This window comes from Boleophthalmus pectinirostris, unplaced genomic scaffold (assembly GCF_026225935.1).
Source record: "Boleophthalmus pectinirostris isolate CB_2022bp ecotype Guang Dong unplaced genomic scaffold, ASM2622593v1 HiC_scaffold_21, whole genome shotgun sequence".
NCBI lineage: Eukaryota > Metazoa > Chordata > Actinopteri > Gobiiformes > Gobiidae > Boleophthalmus > Boleophthalmus pectinirostris.
This window is the reverse complement of record NW_026571175.1, coordinates 29,622,014-29,648,038: the sequence shown is the minus strand read 5'-3', so window position 1 is coordinate 29,648,038 and position 26,025 is coordinate 29,622,014. Positions and strand designations below refer to the sequence as shown.

Genomic DNA, 26,025 nt, shown 5'->3' with positions numbered 1-26,025 from the left:
GAACTTTACTCTGTGTGTGGAGTAACTATGCAGAAAATATCTATACAACATCTATAATATACAATAAAAACTATAAAAATACAGTAAAAACCAGAGGTGGGGACTTGAGTCAGACTTGAGTCACTATTTTTAGGACTTGAGACTTGACTTGAGAAAATAGACTAAGACTTAGGACTTGACTTGGCCTTGAAGGTCAGTGGCTTGGGACTTGACTCGGACTTGAGACCTGTGACTTGAGAAGACTTGATGCTTCTTCTAAGAAAAATATATATGTTTTTAGATAATACTTTTCTCTTTACAGTTGATTCATTTTACACGAACAAACTGGAACATGTTCCTCCCACAACTGTTTGTTACTTTGGATGTAACTGAAGTACTGTGATGTAGTATCCTCAAATGTACTACAGTAATATGCAGTACAATACAGTAAAACTGAAGGAACTGCATAGAACATGATCCTTCAATTTCATGAGAAAATAACTCTTATTAAGCATCTTTAAAATCTGAATTATTTCTGTTCTGACCGTAATGATTCTCACGAAGATTTTGTCAAGACAAAAAGTAAAAATGATCATTTCTACAACTCTTATATAAATACTCATTTATAAATATACCCTGACCTTTTTTAAGTACAATTTAGATTAAAAATTCATATAAATTGCATAAATGTAACTTTGGTTTAAAGACTTGAAATGATTTGAAGCTTAAAGCAGACGACTTGGACTTGACTTGGACTTGCCTGTTTTTGACTTGGGACTTGACTCAGACTTGAGGTCAAAGACTTGAGACTTACTTGAGACTTGCCAAACAACGACTTGGTCCCAACTCTGGTAAAAACTACTCCAACATGAACGCCAAGAGGGAATTGTACTCTGTGAGTGTGGAGTAAATATACAAAAAATATCTATACAACGTCTATAATATACAATAAAAACTATTAAAATACAGTGCAAATTACCCCAATATGAGAGCTTAAAGAGAACTGTACTCTGTTACTGTGGAGTAGTTCAGTCTTAAAACTATCTTGACAGTGTTTGCCAATGTGTGTGCTGTGTCTCCATGGTAACTGCTGAACATTCCACCATAGACATACATGAAGAACTGCCTAGTATCAATAAAATGTACTATAAAGTCTTTGAATGCAAATACAAATCTATAATATTCAATAAAACCTACTCATATTTATATAGTGTAAAGTCCACAAAAGTACTCAGAACTCTATGTAAGGCAAGGCAAGTTTATTTGTATAGCACAATTCGTACACAAAGTAATTCAAAGTGCTTTACAGAATAAGAAATACATTAAAATCATAATAAAAACAAATCAAAACATAAATAATCATGAAGATTAAAATTAAAAAAAGAGAGACATAAATTGGAGAGAAGAATGTACCTATTAGGCTGTTGGATTATAGAGATGTGTGGTAAAAAAGAAAGATTTTTTTTTTGTAAATACCCCCACTTGTTATTGTAAATGGCTGTTGTAAAGTGTTGAGAAAATAGGTTAATAGGGTATTGTTTAAAATGAGCTTCTTGTATCTGGGGCGTGGGTCAATTTCCTTTGTTGAGACTAACGGAGAACACGATATTTCCTTCATGTAAATATACTGATGTCATTCCTTTGATAATCCTCTATAATTTCCTGTTCTGTTTGTAGGAAATGAGGTTAGAGCTGGAGGAGAAACGGGAAGTGATGCGGTCGCTGCAGGAAACAGCCGGACGCCTGTGTCAGGAGAACCATCCCGCCAAACAAACCGTAGAGGTAACGCAGAGAAAACTACATGAAATATTTGTACATTATTCATTTATTTAGTACACAAAAAAAAATATGGTAACACAAAATAATAACTACACAACTAAACTCTTATTTAAGTAGTTACCAAACCTGAAAATGATTATTAATTTGGGACCTTAAATATGGGGTCAAAAGTATGGCCCGACCTGATATGGGCACTTTAAGACACATCAGCTGTCAGCCTAAATCTGGCCAATATATGCAGATAGTCCAGATGGGCATGTTATATCTCATTTTAAAGCTTAGACTCTCTCTATATTGTGTCAATTTAATCACATTTACAGATAGATAAATGTCCTAATATGTGGCGCTGCATCAGTATTTATCTGCGGTGTAATTTGTCGGTGTTTGTGAGACCGTACTGCCCCTGAACGCACCCCCAGACTCACGTGTGCTTGTTTACATCAGTGCGCAGCCACAGATCCATGTGCTCAACACCGTAAATAAAAGTGAACTTCAGCGCAGTTTAGGCCGGCAACAAAACTACTGCTTGTTTTTATCAAACTTATTAGTCAAGACTTGTGATCTGAGAGGAGCCTGTGTGAGCAGTGAGTGTTGCAAATGTGTTCGTTTTGAAGCTGCTTTTCGTTCTTTCTCATTAGTTAGTGCTTAGCTGCTGTAGCTCCCACACATAATTTCTTTACTGGCTAGAATGTCTTGCAAAAATGCCATTAGGCGAATCTACTGTCTTTAAATATGACTGTAAAGAGGCACAATAAGAATAAATTTAGCCAAAACAAACCACAGTTAAATCCAGTAGAGCCTGAGCTAAGTTTTATAGTCAGTTGAAGATTTACAGTGAATTTTTACAGCACTAAATATATTGGCTGTTATATCAACTATCAGCACCTCCAACTCCCATTTTATTGGTGTCATATTGGCTGCAAAAATCCATATCAATCGGGCCCTAGTCGAAAGTAACAAAGGTTTTAAAAATAGTCGATACGGTTTAAAGATTAAGATCTTTCCATCCAAGATCCACAGAAAAAAAAAATATTCACAGAAAATACAAAAGGCTCTCTTATGTTACGTCATCTCCTCTCATCTTTTATCCTCCTCCTCCTCTTCAGGCCTACAGCGCAGCTCTTCAGACTCAGTGGCAGTGGGTGAACCAGCTCTGCCTCTGTGTGGAGCAACATCTCAAAGACAACACTGCGTACTTCCAGGTAACTTATAAAACACTAGATTTAGGCAAACTTTATTGAGCCACAAGGGAAATTATTTGGACACAGTAGCTCACACGTAATAACAAAGAGCAAAAATATAATTGATAATAACACGTTCAAAATAAGTAGCAACATAACAAGAGACAGGTAAAGCATAATTAGGTAAATGTTTATTGGAGTAGTAAAAATAAAAACATAGAAATATAGTAATACAAATATAACTCTCAGCTATACACAATAATGTTAAATAATGGTTGTGAGTTGTTGTACAGTTGTGGGGAGTATTATCTGTTACATAAGGGTGAGTTGTATGGAATATGGTTTGAATGTAGTCTTGTATTTTATATATTACATTACATATTTATTACATTTATTTTGTGTGCAGTTCATGAGCGACGCCAGAGACTGCGAGTCGTACCTGAAGCAGCTCCAGGACACCATAAAGAGACAATACACCTGTGACAAGAACAGCAGGCTCAGCAGACTGGAGGATCTGCTGCAGGATTCTATGGTGAGAATGTTGTTTCCTCATCAAAGACTTCAGTCACAATTGCGAGTGATGCAAGCACACAATCTGTTCAGCCTCCTGCCCTCTGGGACCCACTGGTTCCCGCACCACCAGACTCACTATCAGCTTCATTCACCAGGCTGTTAGGATGCTGAACTCCCTCCCCCCTCTAACCACCAGGCTGCCAGGAAACAGGAGTCTGCATCTCTTTAAAGAACTTTGGACTTTTCCTTTTATTTAAATATTATTTAATTTAGAAGAACTGAGAGTGAGACATAATGTTTCATATATTCATCTGGAAATTTAACAATTTTGAATTGAATTTTAATTTGAAAAACTTACCCAGAGTTGTGTTTTGTTTCATTCACATATTTGGTAAAGCTTTGTTATTAGTCTCTTTACATCGCCAAAGCTCAAAATGCTCTGTTCCACCTTGTGATGTCATGAAGTAGTTTTTGCCTTGGAAATTTCAGGGCTGAAATCACCTGAATGATTCCAGGGAAGGTGCATGTAGTTTAAAAACACAGTGGAGCACTTCCTGTATTACATGTGTGAATGAAACAAAACACAACTCCAGGTTTGTTTGTGATGCGAAAACAACATTATAACAGATCAGAAAATAGTGTAATATGGGTCCTTTAAGAAAATTATTGCATGGATAACAGTGGGTACATTTACACAGTTGGTAAAAATCAAATATCTAGATGATTTTTTAGCATAACTGTTGTATTTAGAAGACAAAGTGCAATTAATCTAAAAACATCTCTTTCTTTTAGCATTCATTTTATCTTTGCCACATTAGTTTGCCTTTTTTTTTTTACATAATATTTCTTGTCAAAACAAAAAAATTACATGCCAAGTGATACCAGAAATAACAAAAATATTGTTAACATTAATACTACACTATTTGGTCAATGAACTTCTCTGTGAAACGTCTGCAAACTCTGAAATGGTCTGATTGCAGAAAATTACCCCTTCAGTGACCTCTGCGTTTCACGTGTGCGCTCTGCTGCCCCCTATGTGTGAACGCTGTAATTATGACTCACCAAACGCCTCTCGCATGACACACACCGCAGCCTCCAGCCGTTAGCACATCTACACCCATAAACCAAAGTGTGAACGTGTTAACATCGAGTCTCTAGCCCTGCCCCTGAGTCACCGCGCCCGGGCCTGATCCTCGCGCGGAGCAGTGAAGCGTCGCTGATTCATCCTCCTCCCCTGAGCCATTTGTTCACGGACACATTGGCGCACACCTGACTTCAGACAGATGGTGGCGCCGCTGAGGGCCACGCTCCACAGGACAAACCCACAAGCACGATGCAGGTTCAAAAGCAGAACGTGTACAATAGAAACTGGGCTTTATACAGTTACAGGTAGTTTGGAAGTAGATGTTGATGATAGTGTTGTTATCGTCGCTGTTTAATAATAAGTTGTGGGGACTATTTTGTCACGAAATGTCGTCAAAAGTCTCACAATAATACCATAACAATATATCGAATTATGCGTTTCTTTGCGTAAATTCATAGTTATGATGCAGCAACAGCTAAAAAAACAAACTGAACTACATATACCATGATTACGGGTGTTTCTATTGATCAAAAATACAATAATTCCTTCTGTGAATAGAGGCGACTCTCCACAGATCTGAACTGTAAAGTAGTATAGTGTTGTAACCTGCTTGTCTCCCTCATGATAGATAAGTTTAATCTGTACTGTGGAACATTCTAGACAAAGCAATGACATTTCCATGGAGAAATCAGGTGGCAGACCCTGCACTAGAAATACTGACGCAGTGCAGCTTTAAAGTTAATCTATATTCTCAAGTGTTATAGGTAATATACTCAATAAGCTACATATCATTAGGGGTAATAATGGACTCAGACTTGAACTTTAACAGCCACATCAAATCAATAACATCTGCAGCCTTTTACCATCTAAAAAACATCAAAAATCTAAGGTTTACTGTCTAAAGCAGATTTGGAGAAACTTATCCATGCGTTTGTCTCCAGTAGGTTAGATACTGTAATGTTCTGCTCACTGGTCTCTCCAAACGAGCTGTGAGACGCTGCAGAACATCCAGAACATCCAGAACATCCAGCAGAACATCCAGAACATCCAGAACGCTGCAGCTTAGGTCCTCACTCAAACTAGGAAGTACGAGCACATAAGTCCTGTGGCTCAGAGACTTTAAAGCGGCTCTGCTTGTACAAGTCTCTCCATGGCCGAGCACCAAAGAACATCTGTGACATGTTAGTGCCACATGAACCATCTCGCACTCTGAGGAGCTCAGGGACCGGCCTCCTGCTGGTGCCCAGAGTCAGGACTAAACACGGGGATGCAGCGTTTCAGATTCATGTAGCTAAAACCTGGAACGGTCTGAACATGTGAGACAAGCCTCTACTTTGACTCTGTTTAGAACCAGGCTCAAAACGGTTCTGTGTAGTTGTGCATATGATTGAAAGTGTTTCATTTTTCATTCCGCATTCTTCTCTCTAATTTAATGTCTCTCTCTTTTTAATTTTATGATGATTATTTATATTTTGATTTGTTTATATTGTGATTTTAATGTATTTCTTATTCTGTAAATCACTTTGAAGTACTTTGTGTACGAATTGTGCTGTACAAATAAACTTGCCTTGCCTTACCATTTCTAAACCCGTATTATTTGTCTGTGTTCAGGAGGAGAAGGAGCAGCTGATCGAGTACCGGGGCACAGTGGCCAGTCTGGTGGGACGAGCCAAAACCGTGGTCCAACTCAAACCCCGAAGTGCGGAGACCCCCCTCGGCTCCACCACCCCCATCAGAGCCATATGTGACTACAGACAGATCGAGGTAAACCGCATACATTTACCACACGATAGAAACACACAGCATCAACCCTAATCGTAGACTGTACATGTAAGTGGACAGTAAATGTGAAGTGACCACGCTCTACATGATCCTGGTGTTTTTATTCCACTATTTTCTCCGTAAATTAACTCCTTTTTCTAATATGGAACTGGCTCCAAAATCTGTGAGCTTCATTTGACTGAGGTGACGTCACGCTCGCTTTGTCCGCTTCTTTATACAGTCTATGATCCTACTCTAGGCCATTTTAAACCAGTGCATTCTTGACCAGCCTATGTACCTTCCACTTTACCCCACTGCACCAAATTCCTCTACAAACCCTGTCCCAAGATCACATTTGAGCTTCCTCTGTATTGATAACAATTGTCCATTTCCTATTGTGACGTGGCCTACAAATGGTTTAAGCCGTGTTGTAATGTTACCTCCCCAAAAATACACCTGGAGTTGTGTTTTGTTTCATTCACACATGTTTAAATAAGCCTCTATTGTCAGTCTGTTCTACTTTGTGATGTCATGAAGCTGCAGTTTTTCAAGTTAGCAGCTTTTTTTTACCTTTTGTTCAGTAGAATTTGGCAAGTGCAGAGCTGAAATTATCTAAATCAGGGGTCCTCAACCCACAGGTCGCGAACCGGTACTGGGCCGTGGGTTGTTTGGTACTGGCCACGAAAACTTAAACTCCCCCTTCCATACGTTTCGTGAACTGGGCCTCCTCTGATGTTTCCCACGCCTCTAAACCAGGACTAAAGCAGGACTAAACCAGAACAAAATCAGAACTAAAACTAGGACTAAACCAGAACTAAACGAGGCCTAAACCAAGTCTAAACCAGGACTAAACTAGGACTAAAATCAGATCTAAACAAGGTCTAAACCAGGTCTAAACCAGAACTAAATCAGAATTAAACCCAGGATGAAACCAGGACTGAAATCAGTTCTAAACCAGGACTAAACCAGAAACTAAATCAGGACTAAACAAGGACTAAACTGGGATTAAAGTCAGGTCTAAACCAGGTCTAAATCAGGTCTAAAAGTAGAACTAGATCAGCACTAAAACAGGATTTAACCAGAACTAAACGATGAGTGTCTCCTCCCGTACGCCCCCGGTCCGCAAAATATTGCTGGACATAAAACCTGTGGCATAAAAAAATGTTGGGTACCACTTATCTAAATGGTTCTAGTGAAGGCATATGGAGTTTAAAAACACTGTGAAGCACTTCCTGTATTACTTCATGTCATCACAAAGTGTAACAGAGTGCTATCATTTATCAGACAGAAGAACTCAGTGTAAATATCCTGGGTTTGTGTGTTAAACATGTGTGAATGAAACCAAAAAATGTCTTGTATGTGACCACTGTCCAGACCTGTTCAAAGATTCATAGAAAAACTCCAAAAATAGCTTATGAAAGTAACTCTGCCGAAGTACATCTTTCTATTTATGCTACACTTTTATGCAGGGCTCTCAGTCTGGTCTAAAACCTCATAAATGAAACATCAGGACTGTACCCTCCACTTTACAGCCAAGCCATGCACTCTCCACTGGACCTGCTGCTTTTGTAACTTTAAATCTCTCTCCTTCACCTCCTTCTGTCTATCTCTCCATCCCTCCTCCTCCTCCTCCTCCTCCTCCATCTTGTTTTTGCCTCATCCGTTCACCCCTCCCTCGTTCCCGACACTTTTCCTCTCGTCTGTCGGCCCGGTTGGCAAGACAAACGTTCAGGTATAGCTGCTATAATCTGCCTCTCTCACCTCAGACTCACACACACTCTACTGCCCTCTAGTGCTCACAGCTGGTTTCACATGTATTGGTCAATTTATTCTGGATTACAAACTTAAATTCACATTACACCATAAGCTTTTGTAGCTATTTACGTTTACATGTTTAGCGGGATTTTCCGGATTAAAGGGGCTGTGCCAGAAGTCAAATTTAGTCTTGCCCCAGTACAGTCGTATTGCAAAAACACCCACTGCATCAAATTATAAAGCATTTTTATTGTCCACAGGCCAAGAAGTAATGCTGGTGCACTGTTTGCATGCTAGTTGTTGTTAGCATTACCGTGCCAGCAAAACTCTGACCTCTGAAAGTTTTGAAAAGTCCTTACAAACTTAAATTCGCATTACGCCATAAAGCAGTGTTTCCCAAACTTTTTTTCTGGGGACCCATATTTTAAAAGTCATAAATCAATAGACATTATTCGTAAATCACAAAATAAAGGTGGATTTCACCATTATTGAACATTAATGAGGATATTTTATTGTTGACTGAATGATCGTGTCTCTCTGAACAATTAGTATTAGTCAAGTTTTAAACACTGAAAAACAGTATTTGAAGCAGCAATAAAAGGATCCATAAGTCGCCTATTTGGACATTAAATGTAGCTCATTTCTTTTTCTTTTCTACATTCAATTGAACCAGCAATATTGGAACAAAATAGTCACTAAAATAATTACAAAAAGATTAGAAGTTATGCAAAACATGTCTTAACACAACTTACCTGCAGATCGTGACAAGGCAACCCAAAAAAATCTCTTGCGACCCACCTGAGGGTAACAGTGCCATAAACTATAGGAGCTATTTACACTTACATGTTTAGTAGGATTTTTTTGTAAATTATTTAAAGTAGAAAAGTAAAATTTGTCTTGACCCAGAACAGTTGTATTGAATACAACAGCTCTTAGGGTCAAAATGAGACAGCTGCATACTGTTTGCATCAAATGATAAGGCTTTTTTATTGTTCACAGCCATGAAGTAATGCTTGGTGCACTGTTAGCATGCTAGTTGTTGTTGGCGGCATTACCAATTAGCAAAATTCTGACCTCTGAAAATTCTGAAATCTCCTTATATACTCAGTGCAATAAATAATTAGAATGCTAAAAACGCATTTGGAAGATGAATAAGGCTACGTTCAGACTGCAGGGCTTAATGCTTAATTCAGATTTTTTTGTAAAATTAGATTTTTTTGCGAGGTCGTTCACATTTCCAATTAAATCCAACTTGTATGTGATCTCCAGTGTGAACTTTAAATGCCCCAAAAGTGTCCCGCATGCGCATTAGAGGACATGACGACATCACATGCAGCGAGTGTGCTCAGTGTTTACGGAAGTCGCCTAAACGCTGGACTTGTCTCCTAAAATATGATCCAGTTCTTTGTAAAATTTGACAGGTTACACGTCCACGGCCGCTTCGTTTGTTTGAGTCTTTAGTCTCCTTGTATTTGGCTCGGAGGCTCTTTATATTTGTTGACATCGGAGCCAGGACCACCTGTAGCCACGCTCGGATATTTCAAAAACCGCCCGGTTCTGATAAGATCCCTCTAATTTGGCCTGAATACAGCGATCCCCCCCAAATATTAATAAACTCGCTAACCTCGCTTTCCCTCCATTGACGAAACTCCGAGCCTGACGTGTAGGTGGGATGAATGCGACCTGACCGTTCAGACTGAAGTCACATTTCAAAAGATCAGATATGTATTGGTTTTAGGAGCACATTTCCAAGTGGCCTGGGTCGCATTTGAAAAAACTGAATCTGTGCCGTTCAGACTGTCATTAAAAGATCAGATACAGGTCGCATAGGGGTGAAAAATTTGGATTTGGGTCACTTCAGGCTGAAGTCTGAACGTAGCTTAGTCTGGACAGCTAGTTCTGTTTTGTTTTTTTTAGTTTTTAACATTATAAACATTAGGTACAGCTCCTTCAACATACAATAATGAGACACGCTCTTTTTATTTTAGGTTTTCATTGCTACTTCAATTCTGTGCCCTGTTTTAACTGAGCCTCATTCATTGCAATTTTACAATCTTCTCCTGATATATACTTGCATTTTATCATTTTTTATAACTTGTTTTGATTCTAAAAAGTCTCAATATCCATTTTATGACAAGAAAACCACATCTATTAAGCAAATTGAACCATTTGAAAATTGTCCGTACACAACACTGCTTATAGATTTCAAATATCTCTAAACCAATACATGTTGAAATCAGCAGACGGGGGGCAGATGGCGCTGAAGTTCTCTGTGTATTCAGTTCATTCAGCCGTAGTTTTCCTGTATCTGTTTTTGTACGTTCTTGTGGTATTTATTGTATTGACGTGTGTGCAGTGAGGGGTGAGAGAGGGCGCGAGTGGGAGGCTTGGTCTAGTACTGCTTTAGTCTTCTATGTGCAGCTAAAATCTCCCACTGTATGTATTTCAAAGCCATAAACTTCTAACTCTCTATACGCCCTCCCCTGAGCGAGTTGGTTATGTAATCAAGCTTTGTAATTATCCCCGTGTTGGCGCTTATGTGACTCTAAGTGACTGAGAAAACCGCTGCTTTTGCTAAACAAACTTTACTTTATGTGCGCAGCAAAGTAGTTCCCCCTTTAAGTTTGAGTTTATTAATATTTAAAGGTGCACCCTGTAACTTTTCTGGTACAAGTCTAGCACTTTCTTGTGTCCGTGGAGATGTGGTAGGGAGATTCAACATAGTCCCATAATTCACGCGCGATAAAACATGCATTCAGGCGAACGAGCAAATTATCTCAAATTATCTGTGACCTGTGCGCAAAACAACCACTAGGGGGCAGACACACTCTCGAAAAGGCAACAAGCTCTCTCCAAGTTGTTTTTTGTTCTTTCGTGCGCAAGGTGGATTTCTGAATCCGTGTATCATTCGGTCATTTGTTTTTCAGAATAAAAAAATGAAATAAGAGAATGAAAAAACAGCCAATTTTTTTCATTATTTATCTCCAAAACCAAAATTCAGAAATGGATAATGGCCATTTCCCGGACTTTTGCACCTCATACGAACTGAACAAGGACAAAAACAGGATAAAAACAGAACAAAATCAGGACTGAACCAGGTCTAAACCAGGACTAAACTAGGACTGATCCCAGGACTGATCCCAGGACTGATCCCAGGACTGATCCCAGGACTGATCCCAGGACTAAACCAGGACTAAACCAGGACTAACCAGGAGTAAACCAGGACTAAACCAAGGACTGATGCCAAAACTGAACCAGGAGTAAAACAGGACTAAAACAGGACTAAACCAGGTCTAAACCAGGTTTAAACCAGGTTTAAACCAGGACTAAACCAGGACTGATTCCAGAACTAAACCAGGACTGAACCAAAGAGAATTTGCTCGCTCACAGTTAATATCTACACGTGTGAAATAATAGAATACGTTTGGATGCCTGTTTTATCTTGCTTGTGTATTATGGGACTGTTTTGACGCCATAGATTGTTTTCCTTGGAATGTACCGCAGTATGGCATTAAACTTGCTTATTATTTAATTCTAGGTGTATCTTTGAAACAGTATCTTTGAAAAAAAACAAAACATTCTACTGTAAGCACTTACACCTCTCCACAAATCTGATCTGTAAATTGGCTTGGTGCTTGTCTCTGTGGAAATATAAAAGTTTAAAATCATACTGTGGAAAAATCTAGGTAAAACAGTAACATCTCCATGGTGATAGACTCTCCGGAAAGTTACATAGTGCACCTTTAAGTTTTGCTGTAATTTCATAAAATCCATGTACGTTGACATTTTGTTTTGCATCTAATTTTGTTGTTATTATTGATTTATCTTATTAATTTATCTGTTTAATCTTTTTTTTATTTTTTCTGTTGTTCCCTCATCTTCCATTTACATTTTTTTCATGCATTTTACTCAACTCTCTATCTTACTCCCTCTACCTGAATTCATATTTTAATTTCTTTAATTTTTAATTTAATTTAATTTAATTTTTTTATTTTTTATTTATTATTTTTTATTTATTTTATATATATATATATATAATTTTTTTTTACTTTACTTTTTACTTTTTTTGCTTTTAAATTTTTTTTTTTTCATGCATTTTACTCAACTCTCAATCTTACTCCCTCTACCTGAATTTGTATTTTAATTTATACAATTTTAATTTTAATTTTAATTTTATTAAATTTTTTATTATTACTTTTTTTTTTTTTTTACTTTTTTTTTACTCTTTTTACTTTTTAAATAATTTTTTTCATGCATTTTACTCTATCTCTATCATACTCCATCTGCCTGAATTCATATTTTATTTTATTAATATATTTTTTTATTACTTTTTTAAAAATGTATTATTATTTATTTATTTATTTTTTTTTAATGTACCCTTCATTTCTACATCTCACCATCTTCTCTCCATCATCTATAACCTTCATTGCTTGTTTTTCAACCTAATTTATCCTCATGCTACATCTGGTCTTGCCCCTGTCTCTGCTCCGTCCTCCTTTCCTGTCTCCTCTGTCCTACTTCCTACTTCCTATGTCCTCCCTCCTCCCTCCTCGCATCCTTCACCTCTCAGATCACCATAAACAGCGGCGAGGAGTGCGTCTTGGAGGACAGCTCACACCGGACCAAATGGAAAGTGATCAGTCCGACAGGAAATGAGGCTATGGTCCCGTCCGTGTGCTTCACCATCCCCCCTCCCAACCAGGACGCCATCGACACTGCTGCCAGGTGAGGGCATCGAGATCACCCAATAAGAGCTAAAATTATACCTGATATTCCCACATGCTCCAGCTAACAGATGGACTTTGTTTTCTTGACATATTTTGAAATCTATACAAATTTAGAAAACAGGACTTCACTTCACAAGACATAGAAATATATTAACTTCTCTTTTCTCCATGGAGGTGTTATTGCTTTGTCTGGAATGTTTCACAGTATGGCATTAAACTTTTCTGTCATGGAGACCAAACCAGACCAAGTTACAGGTCAGATCTGTGGAGAGGCGACCCCACTCACAGTCAGAATGCTTGTTTTTGTAGATATTTTTGAGCTCTAACACCACCTGCAGTCGAATAACTGTATGGTAGAGCTGTTTTAATTTTAAATTTTATTATGCATTTATTTATTTATTTTTGCTTTATTTTATAATTTTTTTAATATAATTTTTTATTTTTTTGTATTTTGTAATTTTAATTTATTTTACATTTCTACATTTCACCATCTTCTCTCCATCATCTATAACATTGATGCTTGAACTGTTTAATGCCATACTGCGGAACATTCCTGGCAGAGCGATGACATATCCATAAAAACCAGCATAACCCCAACCAAAATTACAAAGTGCACCATTAACAACAAAATACATAAATAGTACCATTTATAATGATAACACAGTGTATATATTATTTATTCATGCACATGCACTTAAAAGAGACTCCAGTGTTTCCCACAAACCAAGTAGCATTGTGTGTGGCCCCCCCCAGACGGTGATGTCCCCCATCCCCCGACCAGACAGCGAAATAATGAAACAACATTATATTTGGTGTACAGCTTGCATGCCCTATCAGAACACCTCATTTTACGTGGCTTTCTGAAAAATAAATAATAACTCAAGTTCCCTATCACGAGGGACCACCTTGAGTTCTAGTCCATTTATCGCTCGGGGGGGAGCCCTGGGCCAAAGCGCCGGACTTCATTACGACCCAGAGGTGTGCCTGCATAGACCGTCAGGTGACTGTAGATGTCCCACGGGACTAAGCGCAGCCGTCGCTTGATTGCACTTTGCGGACACCCTGCTCCGCGGGAGCTGTGGGAGGAATGGTTTCCTGTCCCACCGCTGTGCCGCGGGCAGAGAGAGAGTCGGGTCTAGAGAGAAATAGATAAATGCAAGTGTTTTATAAGTGGACCCCCATTGACATGTAAGCGCTGCTGTTGATCTCTGTAGTAGTTTTAGTTTTAGTATCTCCTACTCAAATCCAACTATGCTAACAATTTGAGTAATATTATGTTTTCATATTGTTATATCTAAATATCATGATACAGTATCGGTATCATGGGCTTCTGTATCAATATATCGCCAGTAGTATTTTTTGGTATCTTTTAGCAATTTTTGTTGTTGTTGTTGTTTGTGACCACATGACAATTTTGTTGCTTATTCAGTGAAAAGAAAGTAGTTGTAGTAGTACACTTGACATATTCACTGTTTTGAAGATTAAAAAAGATGTATTTTATATTAACTTTGCACAAATGGTGTTTTAACAAAGAAATATTGTTATTAAAATGTATTTGGTTCTTACATACAACACTATATCACAGAGTATCATGTACAGTGTATACTGATTATCGCATCTATCACCACATCGTGATAATATCGTACCGTGAGTCATGTATTGTGCATAATATCGAATCATGAGGGACCTAGTGATTCAACCCTAGACTAAACCCAGAACTGAAGCTGGACTAGACCAGAACTAGACTAGTTTGACTAAAATGGGCTTAAACCAGGACCAAAACAGTGTCAAACCCTTGTGTATTATTATTATTATTATTATTATTATTATTATTATTATTATTATTATTATTGTTGTTGTGTTTCCAGGGCGGAGCAGCTGTACCAGAAGGTGATGTCTCTTTGGCACCAGCTCCATGTGAATATGAAGAGTGTCGTATCGTGGCATTACCTGCTCAAAGACGTCAGGACGGTCTCAGCCTGGACCCTGGACACTGTCAGTACCACACACCATCATCAAACACACAGAATACCATTTTATTGTGTGTTTTGTTATCCTACCATATCCAGTTATTCACATTTTCATCAAGATCTGGTCATGTGGTTTGGATTAGTAGTTTAGATTTGGAGGAAGAAATTTAGTATTCTTTTTGTGTTCAGTGGCAGTGATTAAAAATATATTGTTAATTCTAAGGAAATTAATATAAAAGTGAAAAAATGCATAGCACACATATGAGCACCTGGTTCTGACAAGCATTTCGCATACTGTGATCCAAAGCAAGAAAAATGATCTGATGAAGGCTTTCTTTCTATTTTTAATTTTTTTTTTTAATTTAAAAAAAGCTTTTGGACATCAGCCATCTGAGTGTACTATGCATTTTTTAACTTTTATTTTACTGTTCCTTGCATTTGCACCTCTACAAGAACTTGAGTGTGCGTTTTCTGTTTCATTTGAAGGAAATTAATATTGAAATTCATTTTAATAAGACAAAATACATTAAATAAAAAGTCTAGAAAATAGGGAGGAAGAAATTAGTGATTATGGTACTTTTTTGTGATTGTCCAGACCTAATTTATCTTACTTATACTCCACTTAATTTGGCATTCTTTGTAGAACTCATTTAGCTATAATTTGGTGCAGAACATTTGAGGTTTTTTTTTAGCTTGTCTCTGTACATCGTCCCTTCAAATAAAAACTAGACTAGACCAGACTAAACCAGACTAGGCGATGTTTTAGTTTTGGAGACTTTCTGATCCCCATACCCAACGAATTCTGCTTTATTTTTTGGTCAGTGGCACCATCCTCATAACACTGCAGCCTCAGGACGCAGAGACGCTTCATAATAATTCATAATGCATTTGGTTCACTTGAAGGTTCAATATCACGCATTAATTAACCTTTTTAAAGTACACTTAGCCGTCTAAGGTTGGCATTTCATATTTTATAACAAAAAAAAGACCATATGGAAAATAAGTATAGGAAAGGAATAAATCAGCCTTTATTTCTATGCAGGTAAAAAGCAATTGTTGACAGCAATGTAAAGTTGAATTCAGGCAGAAAACATTTGCTGTAATTTATAAGTATGCATTGTTCTTGTTTTTGTTGGATCTGGTTATTAATCTGTTCACCAGGGTTCCCATAGTCATGGAAATCCTGGAAAAGTCATGGAAATTGAAAATGTCATTTTCCAGGCCTAGAAAAGTCATGAAATTTTGTAAATTCAATGAAAGTTTTGGGAAAGTCATGGAATTTTAGTATCTCTTTCACCACACTACAGCGTTCAGTTATGATCATTTCTGAACGTCTGCGCCTTTTGTTTAAAAGAGAGGACAATAAATGCACTGACAGTATTTTGAATGTTAAAAACTATCATCCCAAACCATAAGGGGAGTGGGAAGGATTGACATTTCATATTTAGCTCTAAGTCTGATCAATTCTACACATGTAGGTGCCGTAAAGTCGTGGAAAATTCACTGTAGGTCATGAAAAAGTCATGGAAAAGTTTTGAAATTTTGTCGATGAAAAAGAGTGGGAACCCTGATTTCAGATGCCTATTATACGCAACATTTTGAGGACTATTCAAAAGATAAAATATGTAGTTTTAAATAGTTAATTGTGATGCCAAAGGTCTTAATTTTTCATTATCCTCTCTCCTCTGATCCAGGTGCGTTGCCAGTCCCCCTCAGAGAGACAGCAGACCCTAGACCAGCTGGACTCTCACTGGACGGACTTCGTGAGTGACAGTAAAGAGAGCGCTCTGTTCACCGCAGCAGACACGCAGGAGCTGGAGGCAGAGGTGCTCCAGGCCCAGCAGCACTGTCAGGACCTGCTGCTCAACATGGAGACCGGTGAGACGCACACACGTACACGGTTCAGTACTGAGAGAGTGTCAGAATGAGGAAAATGATGCAATGTCCACAGTGTATAATACTGACTGTCGGGGTGCGTTCACAAGAAACACCACTTTAAACTGGAACTAGACCTGGTGTGGTGTCGGTGTGGATATCATCCCCTTATCGAGATTTGCATCGCCCGGACAAATGAGCATGAAGTGACAAAAACTCTCGATTAAATGTTGTTGTTTTTTTTAACCACAAATGTATTTATTATTATCTCTATTTCAAATTGTCACATTTTAATTTAACTACGAAATTATTCATATTTCTATATCTTAACATTGACATTTTCTAGTGGACAAATCTTTGTTTGACTACCGTATTTTTTGGACTATAAGGCGCAAAGGATTATTAAAGCGGATTAAGCGAAACAAACACACGACACTGATATGTTTTTATTTCCTACGAGGAGGACTCAAATATAGATTGAGTAATAATGTGTTTGACGCAGCTTTGTGCACATTTGTTTTTACAGAAACGAAACTTAAAACCACATGGCTCATTTACATAAACTATAAGCACTGAAAAACCAGCTTGCTCCTTGTGCACTGATACACTCTGTCGGAGTAACTCCACTAGGCTCCTGACTACGGCAGCAGTAATGCTCCGACAATCTATCAAGCAGTTCGGCTTCATAGTTGACCAAAGTCATAATAAAATATTTTGACAGATATTTGAGCGCCGTTTACCACATAAAATCAGTTAGAGGTCAGTAAACACAACCAGAATTCATACATAAAGTGCATTGGATTATAAGATGCACTGTCGATTTTTGAGAAAATAAAAGGATTTGAAGTGCGCCTTATAGTCCGAAAAATATGATAATTAAAAAAATAAACAATTGATTTAGTAAGATAATGTTGTCATGACATTCTTTATAAAAGATCAACAGCAATGTTACCTTAGTCCAGACCTGGGCATTGTACAGCTCCCAGGTCACATACAGACCTTTGTTTGACTCTGACCGGCCCGTTTAACCTAATCTGGAATTACAAAATAAACATATTTTATAATTTTACCTCATACATGGACTAAAGCTGCATTGCTTTTATTTTAGAGGTGTTTTTTAATGACATTTTTGTAAGACAACCTCACTTTTTCATTGCTTAGTCATAACATAAACTCTTATCAGTCTTAACAGATCATCAAACTACTGTTTTTATAAAGAAATACAATTAATATTATGCAGAACTGAGTTAAGCGTTACAATATTTTCTGTTTCTCGTGTGGCCCCATGGAAAAAACTTCTTGCCCACCCGTGCCTTAGTTTGTTATAAATGTTTGAGAGTTTTATAATATAAACAAAAACAGGCCTAAGTATAATGATCATGAGTCATAAGCTAAAATGTTCTTTTATGAAGAAATAGCGCTTCTCGAGAAGAGATGCATAATGTGGCTTACTCATAAAAACACGCAGTCATATATTATTGACCACAATCTGTTCTAAAAATGCTTCTTCTTCTTCTTCTCTTGTTGCAGTGGAGAAGGACGAGTCCGTGTCGCGCTCGTACCTGTCTGAGCTGCAGGACATCACTCTGCGTCTGAATGAAGCAGAACAGAGGCTGATGAGGAGCATCCAGACGCCTCTGCCCAGTCTGCTGTCCACAGACCCCTCAGAGAACACCGTACAGATCACAGAGCAGGAGGTGAGGCGCCATCTGCAGGCCACACAGAGCATTACATCTGATTTCTTTACTTTATAAGCTCATGCTCTTATATGATTGACTAGAAGCACTGAACATGACAATAAATGTTTTTTTAATGTGTTTTGTAATTGTATATAGTTAAATTCATAATTATTGTGAATTATAATGCAATATAATGGAAGTGTCTTTGTTTTTGTGAGCTTTAAGCCATGTTTTAATGTTGTTATTTCCTCAAAAACATACCTGGAGTTTTTTTTCTTTCCATTTACACATGTTTGAGTAACCTTTTTATTATAAGTTTGTTAGACTACATTCAAACTGCAGCCTGAAGTGACCCAAATCCAATTTTATCGCCCCTATGCGACCTGTATCTGATCTTTTAATGACAGTTTGAACAACACAGATCTGATTTTTTCAAATGCGACCAGGAACACTTGGATATGTGCTCCTAAAGCTGATTCATATAAAGCCAGGTTAGAGAGTTAATTAATATTTGGGGGGATCGCTGTGTTGAGACCAAACTGGAGGGGCCTTATTGGAACCGAGCGGTTTTTGAAATAATTGTGAAAGAAATGTCCGAGCACGGCTACAGACGTCCTGGCTCCAATGTCAATGAAAAATAAAGATCCTGCGAGCCAAATACAGGGAAAATAAAGACTCAAACAAACAAAGTGGCCGTGGACTTGTAACCTGTACATTTTACGTAGAACTGGACCATATTTTGGGAGACAAGCCCAGCGCTTAGGCGACTTCCGTAAACACAGAGCACGCTCGCTGTGTGTGACGCCGTCGTGTCCTCCAATGCACATGTGGGACAATTTTGGGGCATTTAAAGTTCACACTGGAGATCACATACAAGTCACATTTAACTGAAAATGTGAACGACCTCACAAAAAAATTACATTTCACCAAAAAAAAACAACATCCAAATCGAGCATTAAGCCCTGCAGTCTGAACGTAGCCTAGTCTATTATTGTCTCAGAATTCTCTGTTACACCTTGTGATGTAATGAAGGGGTAATTTTGAAGTTAACAGCTCCTTTTACCTTTACTTCAGTAGAGATTGACAGTTCCAGAACTGAAATTATCGAAATGATTCTAGTGAAGGTGTATGGAGTTTAAAAACACAGTGGAGCACTTCCTGTATTACCACATGACATCACAAGGTGGAACAGAGTGTTTTCAATTCGAGAGGAGAACTGAGCCTCAATATGCAGGATTTGTGTGTTAGATAGATCAGAAAATAGCGTAATATTGGCCCTTTTTCGATATTTAAATTTAGGAGAGTCATTACTTATTAATTACTGCTGTCTATTTATATATTTTTCTATCCAAATCTAAATCCAAATCCACTTTATTTATATAGCACATTTACAGTCAAAGCAGTTTCCAAAGTGCTGCACAGAGATCATAAAATGAAGACGACAAAAAGGGAAATTGATAAAATGTGGTCATACCAGTCCTGAAACAATAAAACCAGTAAAAGCAAATAAAAGCAAAACCAGAAAATTATAAAATAGCAATAAGTAAGTAAAATAAAAATAAATAAAAGACACAAAGGACCGCACAACTCAGGCTGTGTTAAAAACCAGAGAATAAAAGTGTCTTAAAACATTCCATTGTAGGGAATTCTCGTCTTACCTCGTCTGTCATTTTCAGCTTTTAATTTCAATGTTTATCGCAATATCGATTCACCTTCTTCCTGTTTATTCCGTCTCCAGAGGTTGCAGCTGGAGTTGGACGATCTTCGCTTTGGTCTGGGCGATGTCTCTCGCCGCTGTATTCGCTTCTTTGAGGAGAAACCTTCGTCCTCGAGTATCCCCGCCCTCCGCTCCGAACTCAACTACGCCGTGGACAAGACCGACAAACTGCACAACCTCTCCACCGTCTTCCTCCAAAAGTCAGTCAACATTATTTAACTGCATAAAAATATAGCTCCTTCAGTGACATTTTGAGAACTTTTGATCATTTAGAACAGGGGTGTCAAACTCATTTTGGTCCGGGGGCCGTATCCAACCTACTTTGATCCCAAAGGGGCCGGAAAAAAAAAAAAAAGTCATATAAACACCAAAAATAGCAATAAGTTCAAATATTTGTGCAGAGAAACACAAATCTATTACAGAAATCTTTTTTTAATTGAGGAACTCTTTTAAATTTTTTTTTTTTTTACAAAATATTATAATATTATGAACAACCTGAAACTTTAAGAAAAATGAAATTTCAACACAAAGTTTTAACATGAACTTGTCTGTAAATAGGAATAAATTAATTTCTCTGGGAAAATCCTGCACTCGACGTCCACTTTTCTCATGTTGGACATTTTTCTGATGAGGGTGTCACGGTCAACAGTCAAAACGATCGTCCTTTAAGAGCGTTTGGAAAGAGACAAGTCTTCATTTGTGCTGCTCTGGTGGGAGGGGCCACGTACAGAGACGCTGGAGACGCTGCTGTGATAAACACCACAGAAAATTAACAAGATTTTAATAGAAAATCTAATTAAAATATTTTAGTAGAAAATCAGCCGAGGGCCAGATAAAAGGTCTTGGAGGGCCGGATCTGGCCCCCGGGCCGTATGTTTGACACCTGTGATTTAGAAGATAAAATACTGCTTTTTGAATTGTTAATTACTAATCTTCTTATGCTTATTTTTAAATGATTCTTGTTGATAAAATGTTTCTTTGTGTGCTTTTCCCGTAGACTAAAGACTGTTGACGTTTTAATACGAAGCCTGGACGAAGCAGAGAGCCAGGTCAAAAAGTACGAGAGCAGACTGAGCGAAGAAGACATCGTTCCTCCTGATACGACGGCCATTAAAAACCTCAGAGACCAGCTGCAGGTGAGTCATGAGCCACTCTTAACTCTTAACTGCGATGGTTATATTTAACTAAGGCAGCTTTTAGGTTGTTAAATGCAAAGGGACTCTATCTTAAAGGGGGGTATTATGCAAAATTCCTTCTTCTCCCTGGCATTTAGTACAAGCTAGTCAGGTTATCTTGGTGTTTTTATTGCAGTTTTCACATGGTATCTGCTTCTTTTGTTTTTGTTGACGTTTATGTGAAGCACAAGTTGTTTTTAATGCGCTATATATGTAAATTTGAACTGAATTAGAGTTTTCTACCATGTTATAACATTATTCCCTCATGTTTGAGTAATTTAGTGGTCCCTCCTGGGCCCAATTCAAACTTTCCTGATTCTGTGCAATGCTCAACCCAAAAGTCTTCGTCACCCATGCTCCCACACGACAATTCTCTATAAATACACCATAACATGATACAAAAACAACTTGACAAACCTGATGTGATGTGCAGTAGTTTCATTAGCAAAGAGAGGGGAGACTCAGAGTGTCAAAAACGAAAGTGAAACTTGTAAAACGTGATAATAAATTGTTTTGGGTAAATATCACCTTTTCAAAACAATAAAAGCTAACAAGTGATATAAATATGTTATGTTTTTGCAGTTAATACCTCATAGAAGTAAAGTGCTCCCTCTTCAAAATAAATATATGAATTCATAATGTTTTATAATACTGTAATGATATAATTAATAATGGTTGACATACATGAGAATCATAAGAATTTAAAATCATGGAGGAATCATTATCATCTATTACATTATCAGTAGCCTGATTCATCAACTGGTTTCACTTCATAGAAACCGTCTGACCTCTCAGCATTAGGATTCATTCGCTTGACCGTGGGTGCTTTACTTATTTAACCAATCGCTGCTATTTGGTCATAACGTATATAATGCGTCAAATCCCGTTGGAAGAAGGACAATAACGTCTTTCCCCTTGATAAAATTCACCAAACATTCTCTTTGTTCCGGCTTTAAATCCTCGATCTCGGGAATCGTTTTATTTTATTTATTTATTTTTCAAGTTATTCAAGCAGTTAAAGATGCATTCTGTAACTTTTATGGTGGAACATCTGTCAAATGCTTTTCTCCATGGACATATTATTGCTTTTTCTGGAATACTTCACAGTATTGCACTTAGCTTTTCTATCTTCATGGAGACCAAACCAGACCACGTTACGTTGTTTTTCTAGGTATTTTTGAGCAGTAAAGGCACCTGTAATTGAATAAATGTAAGGTAGAGCTGTTTAATGTCACACTGTGGAGCATTCCAGGCAGAGCAATGACATATCCATGGAAACAAGCCTGTAAATATCATGAGTTTCTATGATATTAAACCCTTTTTGCTCTCTTTTCCGTAGCGGTGGCAGGCTGAAGTTACAGATCAGGAGGGCATTTTCCAGTCTCTTCAGTCTGAGGTGGCCCAGGCCAAAGAGGCAGGATCTCAGCTCAACAGAATCCACCCAGAACGCAGCCCTGAACTGGACCGGTACCAGGAGAAAGCCCACCAGCTGAGCGAGAGGTGGAGCGGAGTCAAGAGGCAGATCGAGACCAGGTGAGTGCAAAGAGAAAACTGATACGGGAATTTAGACTTAGACTTAGACTTAGACAAACTTTATTAATCCACAAGGAGAAATTATTTGGACACAATAACTCACACATCACAATATAATATAATAATAAAGAGTGAGAATATAAATGGTGATAATAACTTCTAAGTAAGTAGCAAAAAAGAGCAAGAGACAGGTGTCAAATGAAACATAATTATATAAATGTAAATGTTCAAGTCAAAATAAAATAGAAAAAAAATAAGTAATAAAATATAAAATCTCAGCTTTATACAAGAGATCATAGGACACAGGGTTATTTGTTACATAAGGGTGAGTTGTACAGTTGTAGGGAGTATTATCTGTTACACAAGGGTGAGTTGTTGTAGAGTTGTAGGGAGTATTATCTGTTACACAAGGGTGAGTTGTTGTACAGTTGTAGGGAGTATTATCTGTTACACAAGGGTGAGTTGTTGTACAGTTGTAGGGAGTATTATCTGTTACACAAGGGTGAGTTGTTGTACAGTTGTAGGGAGTATTATCTGTTACACAAGGGTGAGTTGTTGTACAGTTGTAGGGAGTATTATCTGTTACATAATGGTGAATTGTTGTAGAGTTGTAGGGAGTATTATCTGTTACATAATGGTGAATTGTTGTACAGTTGTAGGGAGTATTATCTGTTACATAAGGGTAACAGTAAAACACAGGGGGAGAATGTGAAAATGGTTACCACGTTCTGATGTTGGTCATAATAGGATATGTTTATCTTATTTTCTAATTTAAAACAACACTGTGTAACTTTCTGCCTGCCACGTCAAATGCTTGATTCCATGGAAACAGAATTAAAACCATGCAGACACTTTTTCTTTATTTATGCCATCAAACAACATTTGATACAAGTTTCAATTCCTAAAAAAAACTAAACATACTTAATCTATTTTTAGCTAAAAAGTTCCGTACAGTACTGGGGCATTATGAGCATTAAAACAAGCAAACAAACAAACATAAATATAAAATACACACATCAGACTGCAGGGCTTAGTCTTCTGTTCACTGTTTGTCATTGAAATATTCTTTTAATTCCCGAGCTACTGTGTCCGTGTTGCTCAAACTTGTAATTACAGGTCTATGCACTGTTAAATGATAAATTATACAAACACATTTTTACCTTTTTTTATTTCTCTTTTTCAGACAAACAGAGCTGGAGGCGCTGGGCTCGTCTCTGCAGCTGTACAGAAACGGACACTCGGCTTTGATCAAATGGATCGAAGAAACGACAGAAAGACAAGAAAACACCCAACCAGGACAAACGGACAGCAAGGCCCTGTCTGAACAACTGGCCCAGCAGACGGTGAGGGCCAAACTAGAGCTGGGTATCGCTCAGAAGTTGCCGATACGATACATACCTCGATACAGTGCACTTTCGATTTGATATTATATATTTCAATTCGATTCATTATCATTCAATAAAAAATAAAGGCTAAATCATGTCTGTGATAGTAAAAGTCTTTGTTAAACCACTTCTTGTGCAAACTTCATATGAAACACAAACATTTTAATCATCAAAACACTGAAAATATCAAATGTGTCGCATAAATTAGTTTCCTTCCACTAAACAAGCAACAAAACTGTTGCTCTGTAACAAAATAATTTAGTAAAATATACCAAAAATTGCTCTTAGGGATATATCGATACAGCAGCCCACGATACCGATACTGTATCATCACATTAAACAAAACAATATATCGATATTTGGATATTTTTGCACGCCTCTAGGCTATACAGTGTGTTATTATTCAAGAATGTGTCCTAAGTTCAAGATATTAAGGACAATATTCTTTCAAATGCTTAATATTTAATTTAAAAGAGCACTGTGTAACTTTTCTGCTTTGCCTGAATGTTCCATAGTATAGCTTTAAACTTTTAACAAGGAGCTGACCCTACCAGACTAAGTTATTCAATAAGAAAGTGCATTTTTTTCCAAGGTATTTTTCTAACAATGCAATGCAACATGTAATCAAATAAATGTAAGAAACAAAGAGTAAGGTTGTTTTGTTTATTGAATGTTGTCAAGTAACCCTCTACAAAGTTACATAGTGCAATGAATTAACCCCATTTTTCTCCTTTTAGGCGTTAGTAGCTGAAATAGAGAAGAATCAGACCAAACTGGACGAATGCCAAACTCACTCCAAACAGTACTGTACAGCTGTGAAGGTGAGAGCGTCGTCTTCATCATTGGGAGTTGTCTTATTTTTATGTTATTAATATGGTCTAACTTTTGAAAAAATAAATACTTTTTCAGGATTATGAGCTGCAGCTGATGACGTACAGAGCCTTTGTGGAGTCGACGCACAAATCGTCTGTGAAAAGGAGGAGGCCGCACTCATCCTCTGACGTCATCACTCAGGAGGTGAACTTCACGCTGTGTTTTTATGATTCTAATAAACCGAGAAGTCATAAACACACACGATATGATGGATGGATAGATAAATCACACATTAACCAATAACCAGACTATTTTTTCACTTGCATTTTTTACAATAGTGGTTTGTTTTCCTCATCAAAATTCATCATTTTAAACGTGGGATACACAGACAAACTAATAATGTAGAATTACTCAAACATGAATGAAACAAAACACAACTCCAAGTATATTTTTCATGAGGTAATAACATTATAACATGGATAAAAGCTCACAAGGATCAATTTTGCGTAATATAGGACCTTTCTAGTCTGATGGACCTCTGTAAAAACGTTTGTACCTGTTAAAGATTAGTTATGTATTTCACTCTTAAAAACAAAAACAACAATTTCAACTTGTTTACCATTTAGTATTCTCTATTACCTATCTTAAATATAGACAAGAATAGACACATTAGACCTTCAGGATTCTAACTTGTATCATATTTTTCGGACTATAAGTCGCTCCAGAGTATAAGTCACACCAGCCAGAAAATGCAGAATGAATGAAGAAGAAAAAAACATTTATAAGTCGCACTTTTTGGGGGAAAATTATTTTATAAAATCAGAGACCAGGAACCGACATTTCATCTTCAAATGCAAATTATAGTAACCCTAACCCCAGGATGGGTTTGGTTGTTACTGAAGTTCAGGCTTTGTCAATCCATCCAATGACTTCCAGGAAAGTTTCATGGTGCATCCTCCTGGTGCCACAAGTTTCTCTCACACCAAACTTTCTTTCTGCTGCGTATTTCGTTACTTGCAGCTTGTAATCTAAAAAATATGATTTCCTTTTTGGGGGCATTTGTGTTCAGTCTTCTCAGTCGTCTTAATAAGTTGGTTTA

General features: G+C 37.4%; 1 protein-coding gene across 1 annotated transcript in view; it reads left to right on the top strand.

The window, feature by feature from the left end:
• Positions 1-26,025, top strand: part of macf1a (microtubule actin crosslinking factor 1a) — a 325,705-nt gene that overhangs the window by 108,525 nt on the left and 191,155 nt on the right. Inside the window, 14 exon segments of the mRNA XM_055156981.1 lie at positions 1,657-1,761; positions 2,865-2,960; positions 3,346-3,471; positions 6,148-6,300; positions 12,623-12,777; positions 14,648-14,774; positions 16,444-16,627; positions 18,155-18,321; positions 20,042-20,220; positions 21,018-21,156; positions 22,535-22,728; positions 23,912-24,071; positions 24,851-24,934; positions 25,023-25,130. Of these exon segments, the coding sequence (XP_055012956.1) occupies positions 1,657-1,761; positions 2,865-2,960; positions 3,346-3,471; positions 6,148-6,300; positions 12,623-12,777; positions 14,648-14,774; positions 16,444-16,627; positions 18,155-18,321; positions 20,042-20,220; positions 21,018-21,156; positions 22,535-22,728; positions 23,912-24,071; positions 24,851-24,934; positions 25,023-25,130 (1,977 nt within the window).